The 27,147-nt window shown below is 37.2% G+C and overlaps 3 protein-coding genes across 3 annotated transcripts; all 3 read right to left on the bottom strand.

Moving 5' to 3' along the window:
• Positions 1–97: 97 nt before the first annotated feature.
• cyth2 (cytohesin 2) lies at positions 98–12,812 on the bottom strand. The gene is given in 13 exon segments (XM_020927881.2): positions 98–5,254; positions 5,884–6,038; positions 6,127–6,198; positions 6,970–7,046; positions 8,253–8,364; positions 8,669–8,817; positions 9,063–9,175; positions 9,449–9,529; positions 9,613–9,731; positions 9,820–9,869; positions 9,872–9,885; positions 10,307–10,457; positions 12,630–12,812. Coding segments are annotated over 13 exon segments (1,248 nt in total). The 5' UTR covers positions 12,697–12,812; the 3' UTR covers positions 98–5,166.
• Positions 12,813–13,034: 222 nt separating this feature from the next.
• sphk2 (sphingosine kinase 2) lies at positions 13,035–22,872 on the bottom strand. Its single transcript, XM_020927880.2, is given in 9 exon segments — positions 13,035–15,574; positions 16,516–17,439; positions 17,441–18,071; positions 18,151–18,348; positions 18,422–18,537; positions 18,629–18,723; positions 18,802–18,951; positions 19,634–20,938; positions 22,720–22,872. Coding segments are annotated over 8 exon segments (2,646 nt in total). The 5' UTR covers positions 20,103–20,938; positions 22,720–22,872; the 3' UTR covers positions 13,035–15,511.
• Positions 22,873–23,493: 621 nt separating this feature from the next.
• On the bottom strand, positions 23,494–26,387 carry rpl18 (ribosomal protein L18). The gene is made up of 7 exons (XM_020928103.2): positions 26,264–26,387; positions 25,630–25,716; positions 25,438–25,545; positions 24,880–24,978; positions 24,540–24,663; positions 23,996–24,065; positions 23,494–23,622 (listed from the first exon to the last, which is right to left on the bottom strand). The coding sequence occupies exons 1-7, from the start codon at positions 26,264–26,266 to the stop codon at positions 23,547–23,549; spliced, it is 567 nt and encodes a 188-aa protein (XP_020783762.2). The 5' UTR covers positions 26,267–26,387; the 3' UTR covers positions 23,494–23,546.
• Positions 26,388–27,147: the final 760 nt, after the last annotated feature.

The raw sequence follows: 27,147 nt of genomic DNA, 5'->3' as shown, positions 1-27,147 counted from the left end.
CAAGGGGCCAGTTCACCCACCCAAACCTCTGAGCATTTTCCCTGATCGTAATGACTTATCTTGAAGACACTTTTTATTAATAAGTACAGGCAACAGATACTTTTGGTTTAACTTTATTAGTTAGACAATTGATAACTGGCACCAATGAATCATGGTTTCCTTTCTGCTACATTTACAGATGATCTATCCATAGTCACCTCACAGTACAAATAAATAAATACAAAATAATAAAAGACATTTTCTGGTGTCAAACTAATGGGAAATCAAAGTCCAGTATAGATAACTTCAGTATGTGTACACAGTTTATAGACGTGATCGGTGGAAATTGAGTTACACTGTTGGCATCCTGCACATGATCACACAAAGCCACACTGTAAAAAGTAATATCTAGTATGTTATAGTGACAGAATTGACCATAGATTGGAGTGGTTTCCAATAGTTCAATAGCCTATGTCATCAAAATTATTAACCAGTTCTGACTTTTCTTCAAATATTTTGGCTTGGATTAAGAAACAAACTCCGCAAATTGGGTTCAAGAAAGTTTTCTCATTTTCAAGTGCAATCTTCTCACCCCAGAATCTGACAATTTAGCTAAAAATGAGAAGCAATGCAGCCTTCATGTCAGAAATATTGTGAAATAGATACGTTTTATCAAGTAAAAAAATCTAAAATGAGTCAAAAGCGAGATATATTATGAATTCAAGTAATATTAACTCAATATTATTTTTTACAGTGCATAAATTAAAGGCAAGCGGAATCAACTTTACAAATGACATTAAAAGGCATTATCTTTAGGTCCATGTAAATCAATGGTTTTGTCTGAGGTCTCACAGCTTCATGCAGCACTTTACAACTGGTACCAAACACAGTGCAAAAGAGGAAAATCTTGTGCGCTAAAATGACTTCATTGGGTTCAGAATAATTTAAGACACATTATGTTGAACTTTTTTCTAATCTAAAAACAATGATATACCAGTGTTTCTTCTAAAAGATAACTGGAATTGTATTTTGCTCTATTTATGCTTGTCTGATTAATCATGTTTAGGCCTCAGAAACCACTCAGTTTCAATTTTCCCACGACCACGAACCATAAATAGCCAGAGTCGTCGTCATGCCGGTCGTGTTGCTTAAATGGCTAGTTCTTTGGGGTTTTGGGTCTTTTGCTGGTAGATTTAATTATTTTCTGGTCTAAAACATGAAATGCCAAAGCAAAAGATAGTTTAAAGACCAGAACAGTACTAATTATGCATTATGTATGTCCTTTAATTGTTTGGTTTCTGAGAAGTGTGACTTTTTTTATTTTATTTTCAAGCATAATATCAAGCTAAATTGCAATTATATAAATACTATGCATCATTAGCAGATTAATAAAAGCATATTTTGGTTTGGGTATGGGAAAATTTCTGAACAAGTGAAAGCAAGATTACAATTCAGTCATTTTAACTCCCGGAGCTATTCCTTTTTTGCAGTGCAGGTAAGTGGTTTATGTTCCAGTATATTGCAGTGTGTGCTGTAACCAAAAGAGGGCGCTACAAAGCTGGACTAGTACCAACATTTTACATTTTCTCCCAAAAAATGAATAAAGTGCAGTAAATTGTTCCCTGTGTTGAGTCATGACAACTCAACACACGTACGGTTATAGTTAGTGAACTGGTGGCCGAATCGTCACATACAAAAACATGAAGTAACATTTTTAGCGTTTCTATTAGTATTCCCTGTGAATCCACTGAAAAAACAACAAAAAACAGTATTTAATAGGTCTTTTGTCAAAAAATATAATGCAAATAAAAACTCAATTGTTGAGTTTCAACTTAATTGATCAGACAAACATTGTAATAGGTCAGCTTTTTCACTTTTACGAATTATCCAAAACGGAAAATGCTGAAATCCAAAAACAAATACCGTAATAATTCTTGTATGGTTTGAATGCCACGACTTTCTGTGTTTCCAAATGAAAGCATATTTTTGTACAGAGATGTTAAATTTCGTGCCAGTCTTTGCTTAGCCATAAACGAGGTGAAAGCTTCTCGATTTTGACATAAAATTTGACCGTAGAATCAGTTTAGATCCTTTAGAAAACAGCCCATTGTGTTTCTGGACAGGGAACACTAACACTTAACACACACTCGCGGTCGATGCTTCAGTTTTTCCATCAACATGCAGTTCTACAGTAGTTCTTAAAAAGGTAAACTAAAGAAGAAACAATAAATTAAATCGCCTCTAAACTTGTCATAAACATTCTAACATCTATGTACAAACGGTATACAGTGTAGTGAGCTGCCATCTTGAGTTCTGGATCATGCCATTTTTAAACAGGAAAAAGACACCAGAGTTTGGAGACTATGTTAGTTTAGAAATTGTACTATGGTTCACTGCAAAAAGGATATCTACACTTAAAATTGCTTTATTGAGAATTGTAATCTTGTTTTAAAAGGTCCTGTGTAACACAAAATTGACTCTTGTGATCTTGAATGTTGTTACCTCTTCAAAAACATCCTGGAAACTGGAGTTGTGTTTTGTAATTTTTATGTTTTTTGTTAGTTATCGTCTTTTCTTCAGTAGTGATTTGAAATTTCAGGGCTGGAATTATCTAAATGACTCAAGTGAAGGTGTATGGAGTTTAAAAACACAGTGAATCACCACAATTGTTCTGTTTGAGAGAAGAACTCAGACTAAATATGCAAGATTTGTGTGTTAAACGTGTGTGTATGAAAGAAAACACAACTCCAAGTCTGTTTTAAAAAGGAACAACATTATAACATTGATCAGAAAATGCGTCACTTTCAGTATTTTCTTGTCGTATTTTCTTGTTGAGATTTTGTTGTATTTTAGCGCCTTCAATACATTTTCTCTTGCACTTACGACGTTATGAGCAGAGGTGGGATCAAGCCGTTGTTTGTAAGTCTCACGTAAGTCTCAAGTCTTTGATCTCAAGTCCTGAGTCAGGTCCCAAGTCAAATACAGGCAAGTCCAAGTCCAGTCTCGAGTCACTGGCCCATAAGTCCAAGTCAAGTCCAAGTCGTCTGCTTTGAGCTTCAAGTCATTAAACCAAAGTACCAAATATAGCTTAGATTTTTGCAATTTATATGAATTTGAAAATAAATTGTTCTTAAAAAAATCATAGTATATTTATATGAGTATTTATAGAGTATATAAGAGTTGTAGAAATGTAAATTTTTCCTTTTTAAATGTCTTGACAAGGTCTTAGTGTGAATCATTACAGTCAGAATAGAAAGAATTCAGATTTAAAAATGCTTCTCAAGTCTTCTCAAGTAACAGGCCTCAAGTCCAAGTCAAGTCCCAAGTCTTAGCCCATTTTATCAAGTCTCATGTCCTAAAAATAGTGCCTCAAGTCTGACTCGTGTCCAAGTCACGACTTGCAAGACCCCACCTCTGGTTATGAGTTCCAAATATCTTAATCTACTGCCGACACAGTTAAAAGAAAACAATCAAGACAACCTCAACTGGTCAAAACTACTCAAATCAATCCTTTCTTGACTTGAAATCAGTCGTGTAGAATAGATATTCCTTTATGCAGTGTCCAAAATGTTAATTATTGTTTAACTTGTTAATACTTATAGCTTATAATCTGTTCAACACATTACAAGTTTATCCAATCTATCAATAAAGTAAGAGACGAGAAGACTCTCCTGCAACCTTACTCCAGAGACCTTAATACTTTCAGTAGTTTCTTTTAAAAAATACTCACTTATTTGTGCTATTTCAATTGATTATAGTTGTGGTGATCAGTCTTAAATTACCAGGATAATGTCAGTGCCAAACTATTGATGGGGATTGGCTCATTTCGTACGCATTCAACCCTCTCTCCTTCATTGTCTGTTTCAGCCAGCATCAGATACACAAAGTTCTTAGATGTTGAATTCACATTTTAACTAGGGTAGAGCATCATCAGCATATTAAGTGAGCGGTATGAAGTTAAAAATAAAAATGGAAAGGCCCTGTACCCAATTTGAAGGGATAAAGTTGAATTTAAACCAATTGAAAGCAGCTCCCAACTCAATTTTAGCATTCACAAACCAAGCTCCACATCTACGTGAATTTCTACGCATGATTTGAGGTAAAGTTACGACTGACTGTGTCCTTCAACCCGCCCTTCGATGGTGCAACTGGGGATGTCAATAATATTCTCTTAATGTATACAGTAATTGTGATTTTTCAGGTCACAATTTAATAGTAACAACAAAAGATATTCTAAACCACTCTAAAGCAAAATAACTAAAATTAAATCTCTACTCTAAAAATGTAAACATAAAAGTAAAGTGCTCAATAACATTGCTAAATCTGGTCACATACTAGAGAAATAGCAATGTATAAGACAAAGTGTAGGAAAGAAAGTTATGGATTGCACTGTTGTTTGGTTGAGGCGGCAATAACCGTGAATAAAAATGGTTGTATTATGATTTTTTGTGTGTATGTGTGTGTGTTTCAGTTATGTTAACACTTAGATCTGATATTGTGACATCCGTAGGTGCACCTTGTCAGAGGCAGTGGGCAGCCAGCGGAACTGCAATCCACATAATGTAAAAGTTTGTAGGAGTGGAATACATTAACTGGAGGATTCTGCCTACTCTGCTGCAGCTTTCAGATTCAAGATTGATACAAAAGCTTTAGAATACGATTCTGACACAAATAAATCGAGGTACAGGGCCTTCAAAGTTTGCTTCGAATACACTCTTCTGATAATTTATCTTGTATACAATGATTTTGGTCCAGATAAGCTAAGGCTAACCTTTACACTCAAATGTAAAAAAAAAAAGAAACAGCTATGCTTCATCTATAGGGCATGCACAAGCTGTTCCAGACAGCAAAGACCTTTTTTCGAGTGCTAGATTACAAGACTCACTCCATTCTAAAGGTTACTTCAACCACTTTAAAAACTAATGTGGACCAAAGCAGAAAACTATTTTACAAAATGAAGAATACATTTATGTGGTCATTAATTAATACCTTGGTCGCATTGCAGCCCTCACCCCCCTCCCCAATGAGAAATCTATTGTTCTTTCTCTCTAAAATGCAGCATTAAAACGTCTTGTAGACAGGGTAGTGTTAAGGGTGGGAAGAAGGTGGTAAACTAATACAAGAGCTGAGGACCGAAGCCTCACGTTGGAAGGATAAACAGGAAGACGAAGAGAAAGAGGCAGGATTTTACGGTTGCTCTTCCTTCTTCTTCAGTGAAATACGTTTCTTTCTGGCTGCGAGCATCTCATAGAAAGGATCCACGCTGACTGCAGATCTAGAGACGGAAAAATGTGTAAATAAATGATAAGACTGAAGGTTGAAAATAGGTGGGCGAGATGGAACAACAGTTCAAACAAATGTTTTCTTTGTTTTGACCTCACAATAAGCCTAGGGTGGGAAGAAAAAATTGTATTGTCTAATTGTCATCTTATTCAAGTATTGTGAATGCAGATCAAATTTATGTAAGAAAAAATAGGATTCTGTTAAGAGTGCACACTGTAAAAATATCCAAGAGCATTATCATATATCCTGTCCGTTTCAGAACAGGATGTAAACAGATACACCAAGATTTTTTCTGTAAAAACAGGACATTATATCTAAATGATTACACTCTTTGCTATTTGACAATTGCCGCAACTACAACAGTGATTTCGATTTTATTACAATCAATCGTGTATCCCTAAAATTTCCCTTGTGCGCATTTAATTGGTGCAGTGTGTTTCCCATTTACAAAGGAGACTATGGTGTATAAATAAATAAAAACCTGCACTATACACTGGCCTCACAAAATCACATAGATTTAATATAAGCAAAAAGCAACACAAATTATGAAATTATTTGAGCTCCCCGTAACCTAAGAGATTTGATTAATTTGGTCTTCTCTGACTCTGATTTGACACTCACTTGATGCTGTGGATCCATTCGTCCTTTTCTTCGGGCGTGGGAGCAGAGATGCGGTAAACCATGTGATTACCTTCCACCACTCTCCCGTCAGCCTCTGTTTTACACGCCTTAATGAGCTGCCCGCGGTTGTTCGGGATGTACAGCTCGAAGCAGTTCTGTTTAACAAAAACAAGAAAACACAAGTTAAGAAAACAATAAAAACTTCTCAAAGAATTTAATATGCATTCAAACAAAACTACACACCGGTTTCCTTGGATCCTCCACTTCACGGATGCTGAGATTTTCCAATGGAATGATTCCTCTAGGTTCTTTGTCCTTGAAGAAAACATGAAACGAAATGTTACAATTGGTGCTTAAAAATAGATTTAATATATAGCCAAAAATGTAAAAAAATAAAATAAAATAAACTGATGGAAGAGAAACCATGTGTGACAGACATAGAATATAATTTTTGCATTTTAAAATGGAAAGATTCTGGTTGGTTTCTTTGAATTGGGTCATTTCAAGCCAGTATAATACAATAATAATATCCTTTATTTGGATAACACCTTTCATATGTGCAGACAAAGTGCTTTCCATAATCACATACTGGGCACATTGGGCTATTGTTCTGCAGATTTCTCTCAAGCAAACTAATACACCATAAATAATCCTAATTTGAAAAGTTTAATATTTACTTGTTGGTACATTCATATATATTATACATATTAATAACTTTTTTTAAATGTATTTATTTCGGGCACATAAGAAATGTACATTCTTTTACAATGGAACACTAAAATTAATCAAATCAAAGCAGATATAACAACATAAAAAAATTTATAAAAATAAAAAAATTGGGCCAAAAAGGAGTGGGAAGAAGAAAATTTATTTAATCCCACCCCCTTTTCTAACGACACATAATCTTTAAAATTTTTCATACATTTTACATTAAACTATATAAACTATTTACAAGTGAGGACAAAGAGTCACTGTTATAGTTTGTAACTTTTTATCAGTTAACTCTTTCCAAAGCTGCTAACTTTTACACCTTTATTTTTATTAACCGAACTTGTAAGTGAAAGTGAGGTCTTCAGAGAGACTTACTGTAGTGTATTCAAAGTAGTAAAGGCAGTTGTCTGTAAGAATGAACCATCGTCTTTTCCAGGTTTTTACGCGTCCCCCTGAAAAATACAGTAGTTTTCATGAAAAGAGGTAATTTTTGGTGTGAAAACTACTGTCTACTGTCTACTGCTACTGCTAAAAACTACAATGTTGTCATACATACCTCCTGAGCAAAAGAAGCAGCAGTACAAGGTTGAAATCACAGAAGTAGTAAAGATGCAGGGAGGAGATTTAGAGGCAAAACAAAAATCGTCAGATAGGAGGGAAAAACAGTTGATTAATGACACATAAACACAAGCCCCGCCATGCAAAAGAACATACATTTAGACTGGCAACACACAGAAAAGTTCATGCTTTGTTTTTAAAATTAGGGATGCACCAATACCAGTATCAATATTGGCACAGATACTGGAAAAATATTAGAGCCAGGAAGTAAGAGCACCTCCTGCGCTGAGGTCTCCGCACTGGCTTCCTGAAGCTCAGAGAATAGACTTCAAAGCAGCTCTGTTTTTATATAAGTTTCTCCATGGCCTTCGACTAAAGTACATCTCTGACATGTTAGAGAAATAAGAACCATCTCACACTCGGAGGACCTCAGGGACTCCTGCTGATGCCCAGAGTCAGGACTAAAGTCAGGACTACTCTGACAACGTTTAAATCCTCAAAACAGTTCTGCTTAGCTGTGCACATGACTGAAAGGCTTTTATTCTGCATCAACCATACTGGGCACACAGATGTTTAATAATTTAACTCAGTAAATATGGGCAGCTGTACTCAATTATAAAGCTCCAGACCTACAGAATCCAAATAAATTATTGGGAGTTGACTTATTGTTCCAACATTACCGTCACATTTTAGGAACAATTTTGCGAACATGTTAAACTAGTTTTAAGAAAAGTCACTTGATATTGAGTATTGGCAGATACTCAAAGCCAAAGTATTGATAACAATATTAGAACTGAAAAAGCTGGATCGATGCATCTCTAGTTAAAAATACAACTCTAGTGGCAGTTCAGGTGTAGACAAACAAAGAGCAAAGCATTGGACTATGGTGAGGGATTTAGCACAGAATTACAGGTTTGCTACTTTAATTATCAAAAATATTTCACAGTTCAGTTTTAGATCTTTGTACCATCCAACCCTATACAGGACATAGAACTTTATGTTGTTTTAGCTAAAGACAGTATAATTTTACATCAGGCTTGACAGATCTTGTAGTGATTAATTAAGAACAAAATATTATGGCGTTGTTAAAATATTCTCACCGAGTTTGAGGAGCCAGCCTTCTCTGTCCGGGTTAAAAAAGGTGTGTGTCAAGTCGTTTCCATCATCCTCTGGGATCTTAAAGGGCTCGTTTTTAATACTTTCATACAGATTCTAAACAATGGACAAAGGGGAAAATGTTTTTAATGTGATAGTTATTCAATTGCATTTTCTATTTGTACATTTATGGCTACAGTGTAATTGTTGGTGGAGGATTCTGCCACCTATTTAGCTCTATCTAAAATGACATAGATGCTTCTCCACAGATCTGACCCATAACGTGGACTGGTTGTCAAGACAGATCAGTTTAATGCCATACTATTGAAGACATGCAAAGCAATAATATCGCCAGGTGACTAACTCTCCACCAGATAAGTTACGTAGTGGACCTTGAGACATTATTTTTTTCTTTTCTTACTCTGAGCAGCTCTTCCGGGAGGTCTCCTCCTTCATTGATGCCACGATTCATGGAGATGAAGCGATCCACTCCAGGTTTGTCTCTCACATTTGGGTTATGAAGGCTTGTGTTCAGCATAATGATCGCAAATGACAGCACATAGCATGTGTCTGCAAATACAGAACCAACACAAAAATAAGTAAACAATAAAGCAGTTTAGCAGGTTTATATGAACTATTTTCAATGAAGAGAAGAGATCAGTTCACTTTTCCTTTGGTCCTGGTTTAAACTCCTGATGTAGATTTGGTTTGGTACATTTCCTGGTCTAGTCCATGTCGGGTCTGGGTCCAATCCTGGTCCAGTCCTGGTTCAAGTCTGGGTTTAGTTCCCAGTTTAGTCAATAAAATGCCTTTACCTGTGCTCTGGAAGACACCGGGGTTGCAGTGACAATATCTCTGAGCAAAAGCCTCCATCATTCGGTCGATCTTTTGGGCTTCACCAGGCAAACGGAAACTCCACAGAAACTGCCTGCAGACAATTGGATAAAGTAGAAGTACAATTAAAGAAAAATACTTAAAAGGTGCAGCACCTGATTTTTACTGTCTTTAAAGTGTGTACATTTTTAACAGTTTATATTGGTCTAAAAGTTACTAAGATTTAAAGCTGATAATCACATTCTGATATCTAAAGGAAGAGTGTTTTTAATTATCATTGCCATATCAGAAAAGTTATTGAGTAGCTCCTTTAAATGTAATGAATTAATACATAATAATTAACTACATAAATCAATAATAAAATTACCTCAGGGCTTGAACAAGATTAAGATCAGTGAACTCGTGAAGGTCAACAAAAGCCTGAAGAACTTTTATGTTAAAATCGTCCCTGCAGCACAGAGAGAGCACAGTTATTGTTACAAAAATGTCACAACAACTATAGGAAAAATACAAGAGGATTTTAAACCTTGCCTTTCTCCGAGGTAATCTCCTATCGCTGTTTTGTTGAGGCCTTCACCTTTGTAAAGGAACTGAGCTATGTCCTCTGGTGTGTGTCTGAGCAGCTCGTTTTCAACCAAAAACACAATACCCTGCAATTATAAATAATAACGGAGGTCAAAACTACCAAGTGATCTTTTATTGTTGACATAGAGCTGGAGTAAATGTAAAAGTGGGTACCTTTTTAGGGTCCATGTTGAATTTCTTCCTTCCCATTGCCACATGTCTGCTTTTTGCAGAGTTTTACTGCAAAAAGAAGAAAAGAGAATATGTCTCCCTATTAACAGAGCTCAAGGAAACAGACTCATGATTTTACATATTACCTTAGTGACCCCTACAATTACAGATATACCTTTTGGTCAATATCAGTCTAAGTATATTTTTGGATCATATTCAGACAATATTATGACAATTCATCAGAAATGTGCTAAAAATTGATGTATTGCACAAAACATAATAGAATTAACCAAGAGTAAAAATATCACTTTATATCCTTACAATTCATTATCCACTTCTACTTACAACTTGTTTTAATAACCTTTGAGTTCTTTGTCACAATTTCAAGGTGCATACAAGACCAAAATGCAGATAAACTTTTCTATTTATACAACTGAATAATACAATCAAATGAATGTTGGGTTTTTTTTAACGTTTAATTTATCCGTACCTCCCCTCTGTGCTGGTCTCTAGTCCCTCTACTTCTAAGATGGCCTCTCGAAGCTCCTCTCTGAGCCTCTGAATCTCCTGCAGCAGAACCCCTTTCCTCCTGCGGATGTCCTCCAGCTCGGCACGCTCCTCTGGGCTCAGGTCTACTGGGACTATAACAAGACAGCGAAGTAGCAGTTTTGTGCATTTATTACACAAGAAACACTGACACTAGAACAGATTTAAAATAACTATACAATATAAAAGTAGACATTAGACCCACGTGCAGTGCACAACATTTCTGAATGCTTTCAGCTTTAAAGCACAGGATTCATGCCTACACTCTGCCATAGTTTTAGCAATTATATTATTTATTAATATTACAAAAATTGCTGTGTGGTTATACTGTGATGAAACCTTTCAAATGGTATTTTTGCATTTTTATTGAGCACATTGTTTCACCCTTTGTGAATAATCAGATTTTTAAAAAAGTGTGTTTGTGATATGGTGCAATATGAAACAATGATTAATAATTCATAGTAAAAAATAGTAAAATATTGTCAAATAAAAATATACTGCAAAATCTGAATCTAAATGCTAGAAGGGTTGTGTCATTATATAAGTATATAACTAAATATACACTGAACATCTCTAATGAAATTAGAATTAATATATATTAACAAAAAATAATAATAAAAGGCATGTATAAATGAATAATTTAGGAATAAAATCAACTTGTACTTAATTAGGGCTGAGTGTAATTAAAAAGTTGCCGATACAATACTGTCAGGGAATTTACCCTAAGACATCAAATTACATTAAATAAAGACACACCAGAAAGAGACGGTTAAAATGTATACTTGCGCAAGGAGAGTAATAATAATATCTGCTGCTGGTATCATGTCCTGTACTTCCTGAACCAAAACAGACCCAAAGCAATGTTGATTACACCATGATTAATATTTAAATGATTCACCCTTTAAATGATTAATACTTTAGTGAAAGAATTACATATATAAATGAGTAACACTTTAATGAGACTTTAATCAAAGAAATACAATTATATCATAGAATTCTCTAACAAATACATATAATGATACAGTGCTCTTTTGGTTTGATACAATATATTTCAAATAATTCAATATGGTTCAATGAAAACTAAAGGCCAAATCATGGCTGTGATACTAAAAGTCTTTGTTAAACCACTTCTTGTGCAAAGTTCATATGAAACACAAACATTTAAATCATCAAAACAGTGAAAATGTCAAATGTGTCGCTTGAATGAGTTTCCTTCCTCTGAACAAGCAACAAAACTGTAGCGCTGTAAGAAAACAATTTGGTAAAATATACCAAAAAATACTCTTGGCGATATATCAATACAGCAGCCCACGATATCGATATCGTATCACATTAAGCAATACGATATACCAATATTTCAATATTTTTGCACACCCTTATAATTAATATAATTTTTTTTTAAATGAACTATATTTTTTTCTATTTATCTTTTTTGCTCGTTTAAAAATGTAATCTTTATAAACACTAAATAACACAAAAGCTTCCCAGAGAGAGATACAACCCAGTCAAAACAAGCACGCTTCCTTTGCCAGGAGAACATATGCCACAACACTGTTAGCCACACCCACTGTCTGGATTAGATGTTACTTTCACCAGAGAAAGCCAGTATAAAACAGACAGAAATAAAAATACAGTTCATATACATTGCAAGATATAAATTATGATAAAAAGTAATTTAGGCTGCAAGTGTAAATACAATCACAACAACTTATTTACAACAATAACTCGCCGCTGTTTACAATATAATGTCAAATCAAATGCTGCAATTTCTAAATGCAATGCAATTATATTTTACGTGCATGTTTAATAATAGGGAAGGGCTATAATGACAAAAATATCAATAATGATTTCTTGATTAGACGACTTTTTATCCACCAGAACTGCGCTAAATAAAACATGCACGCAATACCGCTGTGTAGGTTAGTATGTTGCACAAAAACACAACTAATAATAAAGAATAAACAAAAAAGTGCACAAATATGAACTTAATACTGAATTGCTTGAAAGATCACACAGTAAGTTGACATCTTTTTGATTTGCACCAGTTTTAGCAGGTTTTTTTTATCCAGAATCGTCACGTACTCGGTGTCTATTTTGCATTACTTCCCTGCAACATGTTCGATATTTTTACGAAGACAAGTCCAATGTTTAAAGTTAACAAATCAGTCAGAGTAAAAGCAAATAAACCGAGCTAAGATGCCAACAGGGTGCCCAATATTAGCTGCACGACTAGCCACCTGCTAATCCACCGATGCTATGTTACTTACTGTAGTCCAGGTCGTCCATTTTTGGCGCTTTACTTTTAGGCATAAATAGCTCAGATTCGACAGTCATTCAATATTTTAAAATGTGGATATATGTGTAAATATATCCGCACAATTAGAGTAAAGTAATGATGCTTAATTGTCGAAATCTTGGGCCGGAGACAAAGAAGGCGGCGACAGCGGAAGCAGAGTCCGACTGTCGAGAAGGGCACTTCCGGTCAGCGCTTTTGATCAACAATCAGAATCAATCAGGACTTTATTTTGAAGGCAACAAAAATAAATATAAACTATAAACTAACTGTACTTGAGGTTATTTATTTATTTATTTATATTTATATGATTTAATAATTATTTGTTTATTTCCATGCAATCTACTGATACATAATAATAGAAAGGATTACAGTTGACTCAAAGCAAATGTATGAAGTTACATTTATTCAAAATCATATTACTATTAACTGTACATCTTTCATAGTTGTTTAGTAATAATTACAACATCCTTACAGGCAGTCCATGACAAACAAACAGCTTTTTTAGGTATCAGTCCCTAACACTGCACCTAACACATGTTCAACAAAGTAAACTATTTTCTCTTTACATCAAGAGTAAACAATATGGCAATTACTTCAAAGTCTTTATTAATCAATGCTTCTATTTGGAAATGTGTACAAGTCTATACTGATAAAAAATCACATTCTGTAGCTGAGAAAGCACAGTGTAAAATATTTGTGTACTAGCTGCTTTGTGTGCGGTGAAACAAAAGAATAAAGGCCCGAAGCAAAAATATGTCATCCATCTTTCTGCTCTCAAAATGGTCCAGTCACAGGAAGTTTCAGGACAAAGGCTTTGATGAGGCATGAAATACAATTACAGTATGGTAATGATGAGCAATTACAAAAAAGAAAAACAAAAAACAACAAAATAAAAAAAACATTGTATAGAAGTAGATAGGCAGATATAATTTCTAAATGGCAAGATCAAGGCTGTTTTTAAGATATTTGAGTTTACAGAGAAAGCGACAAATTTGAGGTGATTACAAAATCTTTTGTGTAAATTACTTTAGATCAAGGTTGTTTTTATTACAGAAATTTTGAACGGAAATAGAATTTGAGGTAATTTCTGATAATTACGGGCAAATTTCTCCATGTTACTGGTGTGTGTAAAATGTGTAATACTTATGAATCAATGCCTTTTTGAATGTATTTTGAGTGTCAAATTTCATATAGAAAAATATTAACAGTAGGCCTATTTATTTCTGAAACATCTTTACATATACCATTGCTTTGAAATGATCACTTTAGGAGCTGTTCATAGAAAAGCACCGGTTTACCCACTCTACTCTAGTGTGATTGACTCTTATGTAAATGTGCAAAATAAAAACAAATAAATGACATGACATTAATTGTATGATTTAACTAAACGTCAAAACAGTCTAAAGCTACTGATAAAGGCTTGTGAGTTCAGACATGCTCAAGTTCACTTAAGCCGATTACGTTTGCTGACATCAAGAATCGTGTATCAGTTCATAAGACAGGCTAGCAAAATGTATTGGAGACAGTTTAACAGCAGAAATTCCCTATTCATGGGTGTCAGCTTTCTGTTATATAGTGACATTTTGAGCATGGAGGACCATTCAAAATTTTTCCAAACCCATGGATAGGCTGTGTTCACAAAACTAAGAATGTTTTGTTATGGTTTCAGATATAGGGCAGGGGCCTGAATAACTCTCAGGCCCGTTAAAAAAAAATTTAAGAATAAAAAAATCCATAAATGTTGAACAATTCATGTAAAGGATTGGGACAAACCAACCAGTTTCAGTAGACAACTAATTTGCCTCTAAGTAATGCCAATACTTGTTGAAACTATTATGGGAAAAATTCTCTGCAGTTAATTTGTACAACTTAAACTTGCATTTTCTTTGTTTCATAAGGACAGTACAAAAGAATCTAATAAACCAGGTAAAACCACAGTATTTTGACAACTAAAAGGCAAATTTTGCCAAAGAAACTGACCTGTCCTTCACCTCAGTATCCATCCATGGGCAGTTTGAATGTTAACACATCAATGTAACCTATTAAAGGTAGTCAAATCTTGCACAATGATTCGATTGCATGAAAGTCAAAGTTCTGCAATGATGCAGCAAATTGTTGGAAATACACTTTACAATACAGCTCTATCAGTTTGTCTAAACATATAAGCCTAGCCGGTCTTCATGTGATATTTATTTATTGTTATGAAGATTAATTAAGGATTTAAGAAGTATCTAATTTTCCTTTTTAAGTAAAAAAAAAAATCAGGGCACCGCAACAACATTGTCCAGCGGCAAATAAGGCATTCCAGAAGGGAGATTTTTCAATAAAACTTAGTTAGATATGAAAGGCCAATGGATCATTTATTCTGGTGCATACCCCAGAGACGTTCACTGTGATTTAAAGTGTGATTTAATACAATTCTACTATTATTTGGATTCCGTTCAATATCATGGTAAGGCAAAAACAGGTAGTGCTTTTCTGCATGCATACGACTAATGTATACATCGGATACATGCACTATCTGCACCAATCACACATTTGATTGTTTTCCCTCTTATTGTTCCAAGCTGTGCAGTTTCATGCTTCTCAGAGGATGCCATGTGTAATCCTACAACTGTGCAACTTTTTCAATTCCCATTTTTCAAAGACATTAATCCCTGCGCTCAAAAACATGTGGCTCGGTGGGTTATCCCTTTTCATTAAAAAAGCAGTTTCAGCAGCCCGGGATATTTAAGAGTCTCATTTGATTTACCCTTCTTCCTCAGTTTCCTCATAGCAGAGTGGACATTGCAACAGAGATTACATAATTCAGTAGACACAATGCTGAACGCAGCTCAACCAATCCCTGAGTCCCTAGAATCGTGTGATCTTCACTCCAGAGTCGCCGACAATAAGACGAGACAAGGAAGGATGAACCTACAACAGAAAACCAGACAGTCTATATTAGTCAATGCTGTAACACATTTTGTAACTCAGATAATAAAGTAATTAAAGTAATTAAATTCAAGTTAAAAGAAACTTTTCAGGCAGAGGGTCTGCCACCTGCTTGACTCCTTATAGATCTGGAACAGAATGTTCCACAATGGGGCTTATAAATCTTCTCGTAGACAAGGTGGTGATACCACTAGGCCAAGTTACAGGTCAGACTTGTGAAGACGTGAGAATGTATGTTTTTCAAGGTAATTCTTAGCAATAAAATCACTTGTCATTGAATAAATGCAACATATGAGTTTAATGTCATATTGTGGAACATTCCCAAAAAAGTGGAGAAGTGGCATATCTTCTCCAAGTGCAGTTTACATTGCTTTGACTTGTGACTCTGAAGATGCAGAAGTGTACATGAAATATTATAAAAGCAAGATAGGGATATGAATCTTGTGTCACATGGCCCATTTATTCATCACAGTAGGTAGGAGAATTAAATAAAGACAAACAGCATGACTCATCTTGAGTCAAACAATAGGGCTGCACAATTTTGGAAAAAATCTAATTGGGATCAATTTGATTTCAGGTTAAACATTGAAACATGACTCAAATATGAACTGCTGTATTAATGAATGTATGAATTAAGAATCCCATATATTTCAGAATAGAGATCACGTTTTTTTCATGGCCGATGTCAAGACTGTTTAGAATCCAGATCAATCAACAGCCGATAAGATCTGCTGATAGCTGATATGCTAAATATTGAAAATATTAGCCAGCCAGGTCTATCTCTATTTCAGAACTATATTTCAAACATTTCAGGCTTAATCTTTTTTCCCCTGAAAAAACAGGGAAAATTTAGATATTAATGTATTATGCAGCCTTATACATAAATATAAAACATAACTCACAAACAAAGTTAGTGCTCTGACCTGTGCTTGAAGAGGCCCATAGGGAACAAGCTCTCCATCCACCGTCAGGGTCCCGCGTGAAGACAGGGGCTGCAGGCGAAAGGCTCGACAGGTCACATGACTCACATACGGCGAACTGACGGAGTGATGGGTCCCTCTCTCCATCGCAAAGAACAGCCTCAGCAGAGTGGCTCTAGAGATGCCCGCCCGCACAAACGTTAAGTGAATTAAGCCATCGTCAAACCTGGCTTGTGGTGCAGCATGCAGATCCGCCCCAAGATGGGACTGATACAGGGCCAAAACCAGGACAAAATCACCTTCAATGGTAACCCAGTCTCTGGTAGGAAGAGGCTGGTCCAGAGGGGGTAACAAGTCATCTTTAGGGAGATTTGAAGGTAGTGGACGGTTTTTAAATGGTCCTGCTGGCTCGGCAATGTCAAAGTTAAAAGAAGAGGACGGTGTGCGTAAGGGCGAAGGTGAGGTAGAGTTTGGGGTGTTAATGCGCGGGGCCAGGTATGCAGAGGCGTGAGGGGAGGCGCAGGAGGGTGATGAGGGAGGAGTGGGAGAGAGGGACAGGGACAGAGAGGAGAGTTTTGGAGGGAGGGAGTTGGACTGTGAGTGCTGAAGGAGGGAGAGAGGTCGTGGGCGAGAAGCATTCTGGTTCTGGTCAAGTGCTTTGGGTTTGTAGGAGAAGGGGGAGTGCCGAAAAGGAGAGGAGATGGTCAGTGCGCGTTCACGAGGGTCCAATGGGTATGCGTCATGCTGGTAGTATGTTCCATTTAGATCCATGTCCTCCACGGTGTAAGGAGCAGTGTCAGGCTCTGGTTGGCTCAACAGCGCACTGACGATTTGACTGGAAGGAGCTGAGTTCTTTCTAACAGCCTGTCTGCTCTCCTGGGGACTGTCTTCTATATATCCAGTTCTAGTCTCTTCGTCTGCCTCCTTGTCCTGAATCTATCCCATAGTTCTCTCCCATTTCTTTTGCCGGTAACACCCCCTCGCTTTCGTCCTCATCACCGTCTTTGCTCCGGTCATCGTCATCCATCTCACTAGAGTCCTGCTCTACTGTGCCCTCCTCTTCCCTTTCATCCTTTATGCCAACCAACCGTTCATTCTTTCTCATGTTACAATCTTCCCTTTCATTAGATTCTGAACTGGTCCCAGATCTCTCAGAACATAACTCCTCCTCAGCCTCCATCTCCAGCTCTCTCTCCCTGTCCTCTGCCAAACTACTGGCCCGCACCACTCCCGTTCCTCCTCCTCTGGCCCTCTGCCTCCTCCTCTCTCTCTCCCGCTGCCTCTCCTCCTTCTCCCGCTCTCCTTCACCCCGTCGGAGGCTCCTCTGCTCGCTGATGCCCATGTCCGAGCAAGTGCGGTGAATGGGTGTTTTGCAGAAACCCTCCAGTCCCTCGGTGATACTGCGGGACAGGGGGCGACGTGGAGGAGGAGGCGTAGTGTCTAGAGACGTGGTGGTGATAGAAGGAGGTAAATAGGAGAGTCGCCCTTTGTAAGATCTGAGAGAAGCTATGCGCACAAGGGTGCCTAAAGTGAAACGAGCTGAGCCTAAGCCTCTGTATCTGCAAAAACAAGATAATGAGGCAACATTAGGTTCTGGAGAGCAGAAATAATAAGATTACATACAGAAAAATATTGTACCTCTCACTCTCAATGTCAACATCTGACACAAAGCCCCAGGCGACGGACAGAAAGGAGAACAGTCTTCGGGGGGCGCTGGAGTGGCTGTTGGGGGAGGGGCTGGTGGTCACAGACACCAGGTCCATAGGTTGGACTCCTCCACGACAAAGAAGGAAGCAGCAGTTTAAGAGGAGGGGCTCCCGGAGGCACATGTCATATCTGTGGACAATAACACAGCTATGTTAGCTATTAGAATAACGATAACAACTTTATTAGAAAGCTAAATACTTACCCTGCGTGGTGGTTCACGGAGCCGGCCAGTGCATTTCCAGAGCCACAGGGCAAAATGCCCACAGGGGTTTTTATTGCTTGGTCCCAGTCAGGACGCTCCATCAAACCATTAATTACCTACAAACATACATTAAAATTAATATAAATAAACTAGAATCTTGAACTGTATATTGCAACATGTTTATCATAACATTTACTGAGGACATACTTCATGTAGGAGGCCATCTCCAGACACAATGATGATTCCATCCCATTCTGGTAGAGAGATCTCTCGTATGAGCTCTCTGGCATGATTCTGGCGCTCTGAAGAAGTTCACAAAGTTAAATTTAAGTTAAAGTTAGATTTATACTTTGATGTTTCACAGGCTCCAGTGATCATACCTGTTTGGATAAGATTGTAGCTGATGTTGGCTTCTCTGATCATTGGCAGGATGTGGGTCTGACACCACTGCATTGCTTGGCCCCTCCCACTGAAAGGATTGACCAATAACAGTAGCCGCCTGGGACGAGGTAGCAGACTTCTTGAAAACTCTATTGAAAAAATAAAATAAAATAAAAAAGACAATAAAAAAAAACAGCAAACATTTTTGTGTTGCCCTATACCAGTTGGCTCTCAGCTCTCAAACCAGGGCAGAACTTAAAAATAGATATAAGTATTAGATGTGAACTCTTTAGAATGCCAACATTCATCACACTAACGCAGTGCAAATACAACACACTAAAAGTACACCATGATCCAAACTAGACACATCACACAACCACACTGATATCAGAGCAAAAGATTGAAGTTAATACGAAGTAAAACATGTTATAGGTTGCATAGGCTTGATCACACAATCTGCTGTGATGCAATAACTCTGACATATGCATCATTGAAAGTTTATCCTGTGAAAGTAAGCTTTAAAAGGTCTAGTTATCAGCTGAGGATTAACGCAGTGAAAACAGCGACCCACCCTCGGTCTGTCTGTGCAGAACAGATAAGAGCTAAGACAGAAGAGGCCAAAAGTATAAATAAATCCTAACATATTTTTAGAGCCACACAAAACATAGATAAACAGCCTGTTAAGGGAAATGTTCCACAATAAAAGAACGCAAGCAGAATGTTCACTATGACTGAAAAACTACAAGTGCAAAGTACAAAGTAAACATTTAAACGACATTTCGTAACAATCACTCTATATGTGTAAAGAAATACATAAGGTGTGACACTCACCTGTATCCGCGGTTACAGGGACCCCTCGGAGCAGACACTGCACTGCAGCGGACCATCTCTCAGCTTCAGTGCGGCTTTCGGACAGGTACGCCCGCACCTGCCTTCGCCGGGACACCCCTTTGCGCTTTTTGCCCGGTGGATACCAGTAAAGTACCAGCAGGGGAGGCGCAGGAGCACGGGGACAGCTGCACCCCACCAGCTCAGACAAAGGCAGGAGCAGCCGGGCCTCCTTCCCGGGCCGAGGGGACAGTCTCTGGATGTGTATGTGGGAGTAAGTCAGGGTCAAGGCGTAGTTAGAGGCCGAAGGGGGGGTGGGGGAGGCAGCGGGGGAGATCCCGCCTGGACCCCCAGGACTGTTGGGGCAGCTGTTGTTGTTGCTGTTACTCCCAGAACCCCAGCTGGCAAACTGCCCATGAAGCAGTGCCTCCGACGGGGAAAGTGAAGACGGGTCTGGGGAGCGCATCCTCATCAGCTCTGTACTTTAGATACAACTTCAGCAGGTCCGTCGCTCCAGTAATGTGGAATATACATAGAGCAATATATATTCAGTGCTTAATGGCTGAAAATGTCATTTGGCGTTTTCCCGTCATCTCGAGCATCTTCATTAAATGTAACTTCCGGTTTGAAAGATCTTCTTCTTAAAGTATTTAAGCTTAGACTAACCATTTTGTCTTCGTTTAAAAACAATTATAATTTTAAAGTTCACTGCCTTCTGAACATCTATTCACAAACCAAACTATAAAATCTGAACAGTGATGAATAAGTAAAAAATAAATCAAAATAAGCTGCTAAGCAGCTACAAATTAAAATTCCACTTTTAAATAATTATTTAGAACAGCAAGTTGCCTTAAAAAAACCTCAATAAACATAACTAAGACAATAATTAACAAAGATTGCTCAGAAAAAGGCAGCTATAGGAAAATTAAATTAATGCAGCGACTTGTGTAAATAGTTTAAATAAAAGTGCTGGCTTAAATGTAATCAAATGCCACAAGATATGATAAGTGCAGGTACTGACAAGACCTTTGATACCATTATTGCTATCTTTGATCTTAGTGATGTAAAGGAGGCTACCCAAAGTTACCGGGCCAGCCTGGTAGACAGTAGTGTGATTGATGTTTAGTAGATGGATACTCCTTACTTCTCTCCACAAAAGGAGGGTGAATAATAAAATAAAATAAAAATTAAGACATAAAAAAACAGAAAACAAAGGACAGACAATGAGGCAGTTCGTGGTGGGACTTAGTTCATGTCATGACGAAGTTGCAGTTGTAGCTTCACGTGCCCGCCTTTAGTTCCCTGTTCCTGTTTTAACACAAAAGAACTAATTAGAGATGCTTAAACACTCAATAGACTTCAACATAGAAATGATTGCCCGCTAATGACAGATAACAAATCCTTTTAAAGTTAATTTGAAAGGCCAAAGGTGGTTATAATCATGAATTTCTCAATAGCAGCGATAAAAGTACAGGATAGAGTTGTTATGATAAGAGGAAGAGATTAGATAGGACACAGCAAATACAAGACAATGTTCCTTGACCTATAGTTTCATCTAGGTTCATGTAGGCATTAATCACCAAAAGTCACACATCCTCCACAAAATCGCTGACCAGCAAGTATTTTTGGTTAGTTCAAAATTCAGTCCATTGCTCCATTGCTGCTGAATGTTTCTAAAATTACTAAGCAAATAAATTTGTACAAAATGTGCAATGTTGGGCTTGAAGAATACATTTATGGTTTGAACTTAGTAATCAACATAGTAATAAACATAATAATCAATTTGTGAATCTAATAGAAACAATATTGCAGATTTACAATGGAAGGAGGTGTATATTTAAGTTTTAAGTTATATCATGGTTGTTGTTTTGAAGATTTGCAAAATTAGAATATCCACTATATTCTCTATAGCCTATTATATCTGAATTAAAAAGGCTTCAAAAACATGTTGTCAATTTGCGGTCTAAACGGTAAGGTTTACAATTACGTTTTTGCACTTGTTGGTTCATCTTAGTCCATTCACTTGCTGTGCAACTTTGGAACATTTCTGATGAACTACCATAATAACTAAAAATAATAATAAAAAGAGATTAATTTTGTCGGTATTGCCCATACACATTGCATATACTGACATTTAGTGCAGTAACAAGTCCTATGGGTTTTATTTTTCTCTCCTTGCTGCATTTAATCACGTGTAGTCTTGTAGTAAATGCCCCTATTAATAAACTGCCCACGTCTTTAAACTTTCATGGAGGCATTACGCCGGCTGAGTATAGACAATATAAAGAGCAGTTAGTTGGCTGATGTCCTGGCCTGATAGCGAAAACAAAAAGAACCATTCTGATGCCATTGTTGCACCTTACGTCCTTGAAAACCAGGGCGGAGACTCCCAACAAAATAATGTCAGATGCTAAATTTGTCTCTCACACAATGGACAGGCTCAGGGATAGTTTGGGGCAAATTCTAGAAAGTAGTGGCACCAATGTATTCTTATTAGGTTTAATAGTCCATGCTATCTATAGTAAGGTTTAAATCACATAACTATAATCCAAATACTTAGATTTACGTGTAACATGACTAAACTGTAGTAATAAACTTGTTACACTACTTATTAGGACATAGACTTAAATGCGTAATCTGAATGTGTAATGGTGACTTGTATTTGGATACGATTATTATGTTAAAAAGGAAGTGAAGGATTTTCAACCATTTCCAAGGAAAAACTTACAAAGCAAATGTAAAATGTTTTGACTCAATAGCTAGCTACTGTAACCTCATATGTCCAGCCAGTTAGCCACAACTAGCTACTTGGCCATTGTTTTGTTTAATTAAGCCGTAATAACGCACATTTATTTACAAAGACCCTACCAAAGAGTGCTATCCTGATATGGCCGAATCATAATGTTTATCTTTATCCACAAAAAGGGTCCAAAGTAGAAACGATAAGGCTAAATTCCGTGACAACACTAGCTAACCTGTCAAAACAGACTTTTACGCAGTGCCAAATTGGAGATCTATTAAATCTTCAGTACATTGTAAAAAATCTACAGAATAAGAGTGGTTTATAAGTGGAATAATGCATGTTTTACCTCATCTTGACCCCCTCTCTCGACTGTCTTTTGCTCTGGAGGCTATGGCACGGCGCAGGAAAGGGTCTGGTTTGGAGAGGCGCAGCGGCGGCTTTGAGCGGCGCAGAGGAAATCCAATGGCGATAAGGAAAATACTGCAACACCCACCGACATTCTCCAATCGCTGACCAGCCACAACTTCCGCTCTGAGTCAATTTTTTCCAGGACAACTCATATCAATAATGGTCAACAACAAATTCCTGATGTCGCGTTTACAGTTGACGCCAATCTCCGGGATGATCGCAGAATGGCTTTAAAAAGGCCTTTGGGACTACTTGTTGAATAAATTAGACACTTTCATATCGTTTCCTTTTTGCTTCTGTTTACTTGACATATATTAGATTATATATTTAATACATATAATTAGCATTTAAATGTAGTTTCATCCTCCAGAAAAGCACAAATTAAAATCTAACCATACTTGGGAGTTACATAACAGGTTACAATATAGTTTAGTCTAGCAACATAAATTGTATAACTCAAGAAAATAACTTACCTAAGTCTTTTTAATGCACAAATTTAGAAAAAAATTAGGAGCCCCTTGTAACTGGTAGATCTGACCTACTCATACTCTGCTTTAAATTAAAGCAAAGCTGTGGTTTTCTCACAATAATCAAAAGAGGAACAGGTGATCACAAAGTCTGCATAAAATGCTCAAATACTGCTCTGGCCTTTCTCTGTTCCTTTTACTCAACTCACAGGAATGAAAGCTCACATTAAAGAGACAAACACGCATTGTACAGCCAGCCAATCTTTTATTTGGGATTGCATGAAAAACAAAGACGAGACTAGTTCTTGTAAGCACGGCTGGCTCTGCGACCACGAGCCCTCTCGAACTTCCTGCCCTTGGAGAGCACATAGGGCCTGAGGAGAAAAAAATCTTTTAGCAGTCTTGACATTTGAGTAAAACCACAAGCATGATTAATGCATTTCCTCTTTTTACATATACTAGCAAAGTTCACATCAGCAGGGCAACATTATGTATGTCAAAGCCAAATATCAGTGTGTAAGGGCAAACCATATGGAGACGTATTACAACTGACTCCATTAACACTTTAACACTAATACTTAAATAAAAATCACAAATCTTTGATGTGATTAAATACATTCTGTTGCTTTTCTTGCATTTTCTGTTATCCATTCTTAAACCTGGTATCTTAAATGTGTGTCAGTACCCAACTGTAGCGCGTGTCCTAACAGTTTTTCTATTGGATGCAAACAGGAAATATCCACTTACTTTGTGTGGCTGTGAGGAGTTCCAGGGGCTTTGCCGAAGTGCCTGTACACCTCCCTGCCTTTGCGGGGTCCTAAAACACAAGATCAACCATGAATTTACTGATTAAAAAACATTCCACTTTTGTTAGAAACTTAAGTAAAATATACACTAAATTAAACTAAATTGACATAGCAGCATGTTTTAAAAGCATTACTGCCAGAAATGTTTATTATTCATGAATTTAAAACAGTAGCTTATCAGTGGTAGCTCAAAACTTCTATATTTCCACAAAGTCTAAAGATGAATTTCTGAGAGAATTTTTACACTAAAATTTAAATATTTAAAAATATTGCAGATGTACAGCAAATTTGGCTTTGAATGCTTCAACTCTTCTAGAAACACTAATGCATGGCTTAGATGGGCCATGAATGGATTTCAATTATGTAAATACGCTCATTCCTGTTTTGCTTTTCTAAACCAAACTACAAGGCACATAAAGACCCATAACACTAAAGATTGAACCAATTCAAGAGACCAGTCAAAATAAAAAATAAATTTGTATTACCTGACAGCAGCACGGTGCCCTGTCCTTTGGGAGAAGCCAGAGCGAGCTGGTCGAATGTCATGATCTGACCACCGGCCTTCAGGATCCTGCGGCGAGCTCCGTCAGTTACTCTTAGAGCGCAGATCTGAAAACATAAAATTGTTTAATACACGGGCAACAAACAAGATATTGTTTTTGTATGGCATTCTTTAATTTGAACAGACAGTGCACAACATTAACCAAAACAGTCATAGGAAAGATGCTGGTGCCAGGTTATAGCATGAATGCAAATTTAGGCCTGCATTGTTTCTGAACGAGTTGGTTTAAATAGTGGAACTAAAGAAATAAAGTAAAAACATACCTTAAGTTTGGGGATGTCCTGAATCCTGACATCATCAGTTACTGTTCCCACAACAACAGCAATTCTGTTTTCACGCCCATCCAGCTTCATCTTGCGGATCTGCACAAAGAACAAGGCAAAAACATTTCAGAGGATAAATGCAATACGGATAACGGTAATGTAGTATTAAAAGTGAATTTCAACAAGCACTAATTAGCCTTTTTTTCAGATTTTAGAATGTGAAGCAGTCATACTCATAGATGGGAGGCAAAAGACATTTCTTTCCATGATATATCCTAAAAGGTAAACGCATCTCATAATTTCCATCACTCACTACACCCAAGCACTCTGAATTACTAATATTAACTACCTCCCATCAGTATGACATATTACTGGCCTGTAGCATGTTGTAACCCAGTGACACAGCTCAACATTTCATAATTCCAGCAAAAAGGTTGAGGAAAACGACAAGAACGGTTACAATATTTAATGCATGAATAGTCCAGCTGCTAAACTTTTACAATAAGGTGATATAAGTCAGTATGAGGTGGAGTAAACAGTTGGTGAGAAGATGCTTACCAGGCGGGAGATGGAGATGGGTGGCCTGTTTGTCCTGCTCATGAAGAGCCTCTTCAGGACAACCTTGTTGAAGGGAGCATTTGAGCGGCGGGCCAGGAACCTGTACAACTACAAACACACAAGTCTGTTAATCGAGATAAAATAAAAAGCGCAAAATGTGTGGAGTGAGTTGGTTGAGATGTGAGTCTTTACCTTAACCAGGAGCCGCAGATAAATATCCTGGCTCTTGGGCTCCTTCCTGTGCACCTTACGGTCCTTGTTGTGTCTGATGTCGACTCCCTACAGACAGAACAAACATGAGGATCAAATCAACACAATGAAATCTAAACAGTAGCAGCCATATCAAGATTAACAAGACTGTAGTTTATAGATGAAACCCAATGTGTCTCTTTGCCATCGTTTTCAGCAACAGGCACCGCTAACAGCTAACGAAGTAGCAGAGGCCGGTACACACGCTGATACTCTCCTGACAGCTATACTGAAATATTGACAATGTGCAGGTTTATTCCACTATATTATTGTTTTATGAATAGACATTGTGATCCGGTCAAATAAAGTGCGTGCTGGAAACATAATCATTTCGAGTTTAGAGTTTACTGAAACATGTGAAGCGGCCACATCAACATTTCACCCTCAGGTCGACAGCAGATAGGTCAAGCTAACAAGAATATTAGCGCTTTAAGACCACAAATCATCACTTTACTGAGACATAAACAGCGTGTGGGTTTAGTACGTAAAGTTATTTGTGACATAAGACGTGTGATTATAGAGGATGATCGTGGATAGTCTCAAAAGTCTGAAGATAAATCCCAGCAGCGACACCTACCATCTTGGACTCAGAGCGAAAAGGGAAAAGGAAGAGCCGAGATCTCGCGATAAACACTGGCCTGAAATCTCGCGGCTCTGATTGGACAGTGCGCGCGAGGCTTTCTGTGCGTCTTTGGGACAGCGCCTCTTCTGGTTGACTGCTGCAAATGCATGATTACTCTGATAAAGAAAAGAATAAGACTTGGACAAACTTAATTGATCCACAATGAAAATTATTTGGACACATCACAATATAATAAAATAACAAAGAGCAAAAATATAAATGGTTATAATAATACATTCTAAAAAGGTAGCAAAAAAGATAGCTAGATACAGGTGTGAAATAATTATATAAATGTAAATGTACAAGTCAAAATAAATAAAAAGATAAGTAATACAATATCACACCTTTATACAAGATAGGAAGACAGTACAACAGTGAGATGATAATTGACAGAGGATTATCTGTTACATAAGGTTGAGTTGCTGTACAGTTGTAGGGAGTATTATCTGTCACATACGGGTGAGTTGTTGTACAGTTGTATGGAGTATGGTCTGAATGTAGTCCTGTATCTCTTACTGTTTGAATGGAGCTGTAGGAGCCTGCTGGAGAATGAGCTGCTTTGGTGCAGTGGGTGAGTTGTTGTGCAGTTGTAGGGAGTATTATCTGTCCCTCTATAGTCTGGTGCAGTGGGTGAGCAGTCCTGTTCCTTTACTTTGGCAAATGTATGTAACAGATAACCCTATGTCCTGTCAATAATCATATCATTGTTGCACTATCTTCCTATGACTTCTTGTATATAGCTAAGATTTTATACTTTATTACTTATTTTTCTATTTTATTTTTACTTGTACATTTACATTTATAACAGCCTCATAATGCAGCGTTACTTAAATATGTGT

Source organism: Boleophthalmus pectinirostris, unplaced genomic scaffold, assembly GCF_026225935.1.
Source record: "Boleophthalmus pectinirostris isolate CB_2022bp ecotype Guang Dong unplaced genomic scaffold, ASM2622593v1 HiC_scaffold_6, whole genome shotgun sequence".
Taxonomy (NCBI): domain Eukaryota; kingdom Metazoa; phylum Chordata; class Actinopteri; order Gobiiformes; family Gobiidae; genus Boleophthalmus; species Boleophthalmus pectinirostris.
The sequence above is the reverse complement of the archived record's forward strand: the minus strand, read 5'-3'. Positions and strand labels throughout refer to the sequence as shown.

Bases quoted from the DNA above. Each gene is read 5' to 3' on its own strand.
- rpl18 (XM_020928103.2), bottom strand. The intron at 25,546-25,629 runs GTAAAGACTCAC...GTGTGTTTGTAG, and splicing joins ATCTGCGGCTCCTGGTTAAG to TTGTACAGGTTCCTGGCCCG. The intron at 23,623-23,995 runs GTAAGTGGATAT...TTTTCTCCTCAG, and splicing joins ACTCCTCACAGCCACACAAA to GCCCTATGTGCTCTCCAAGG.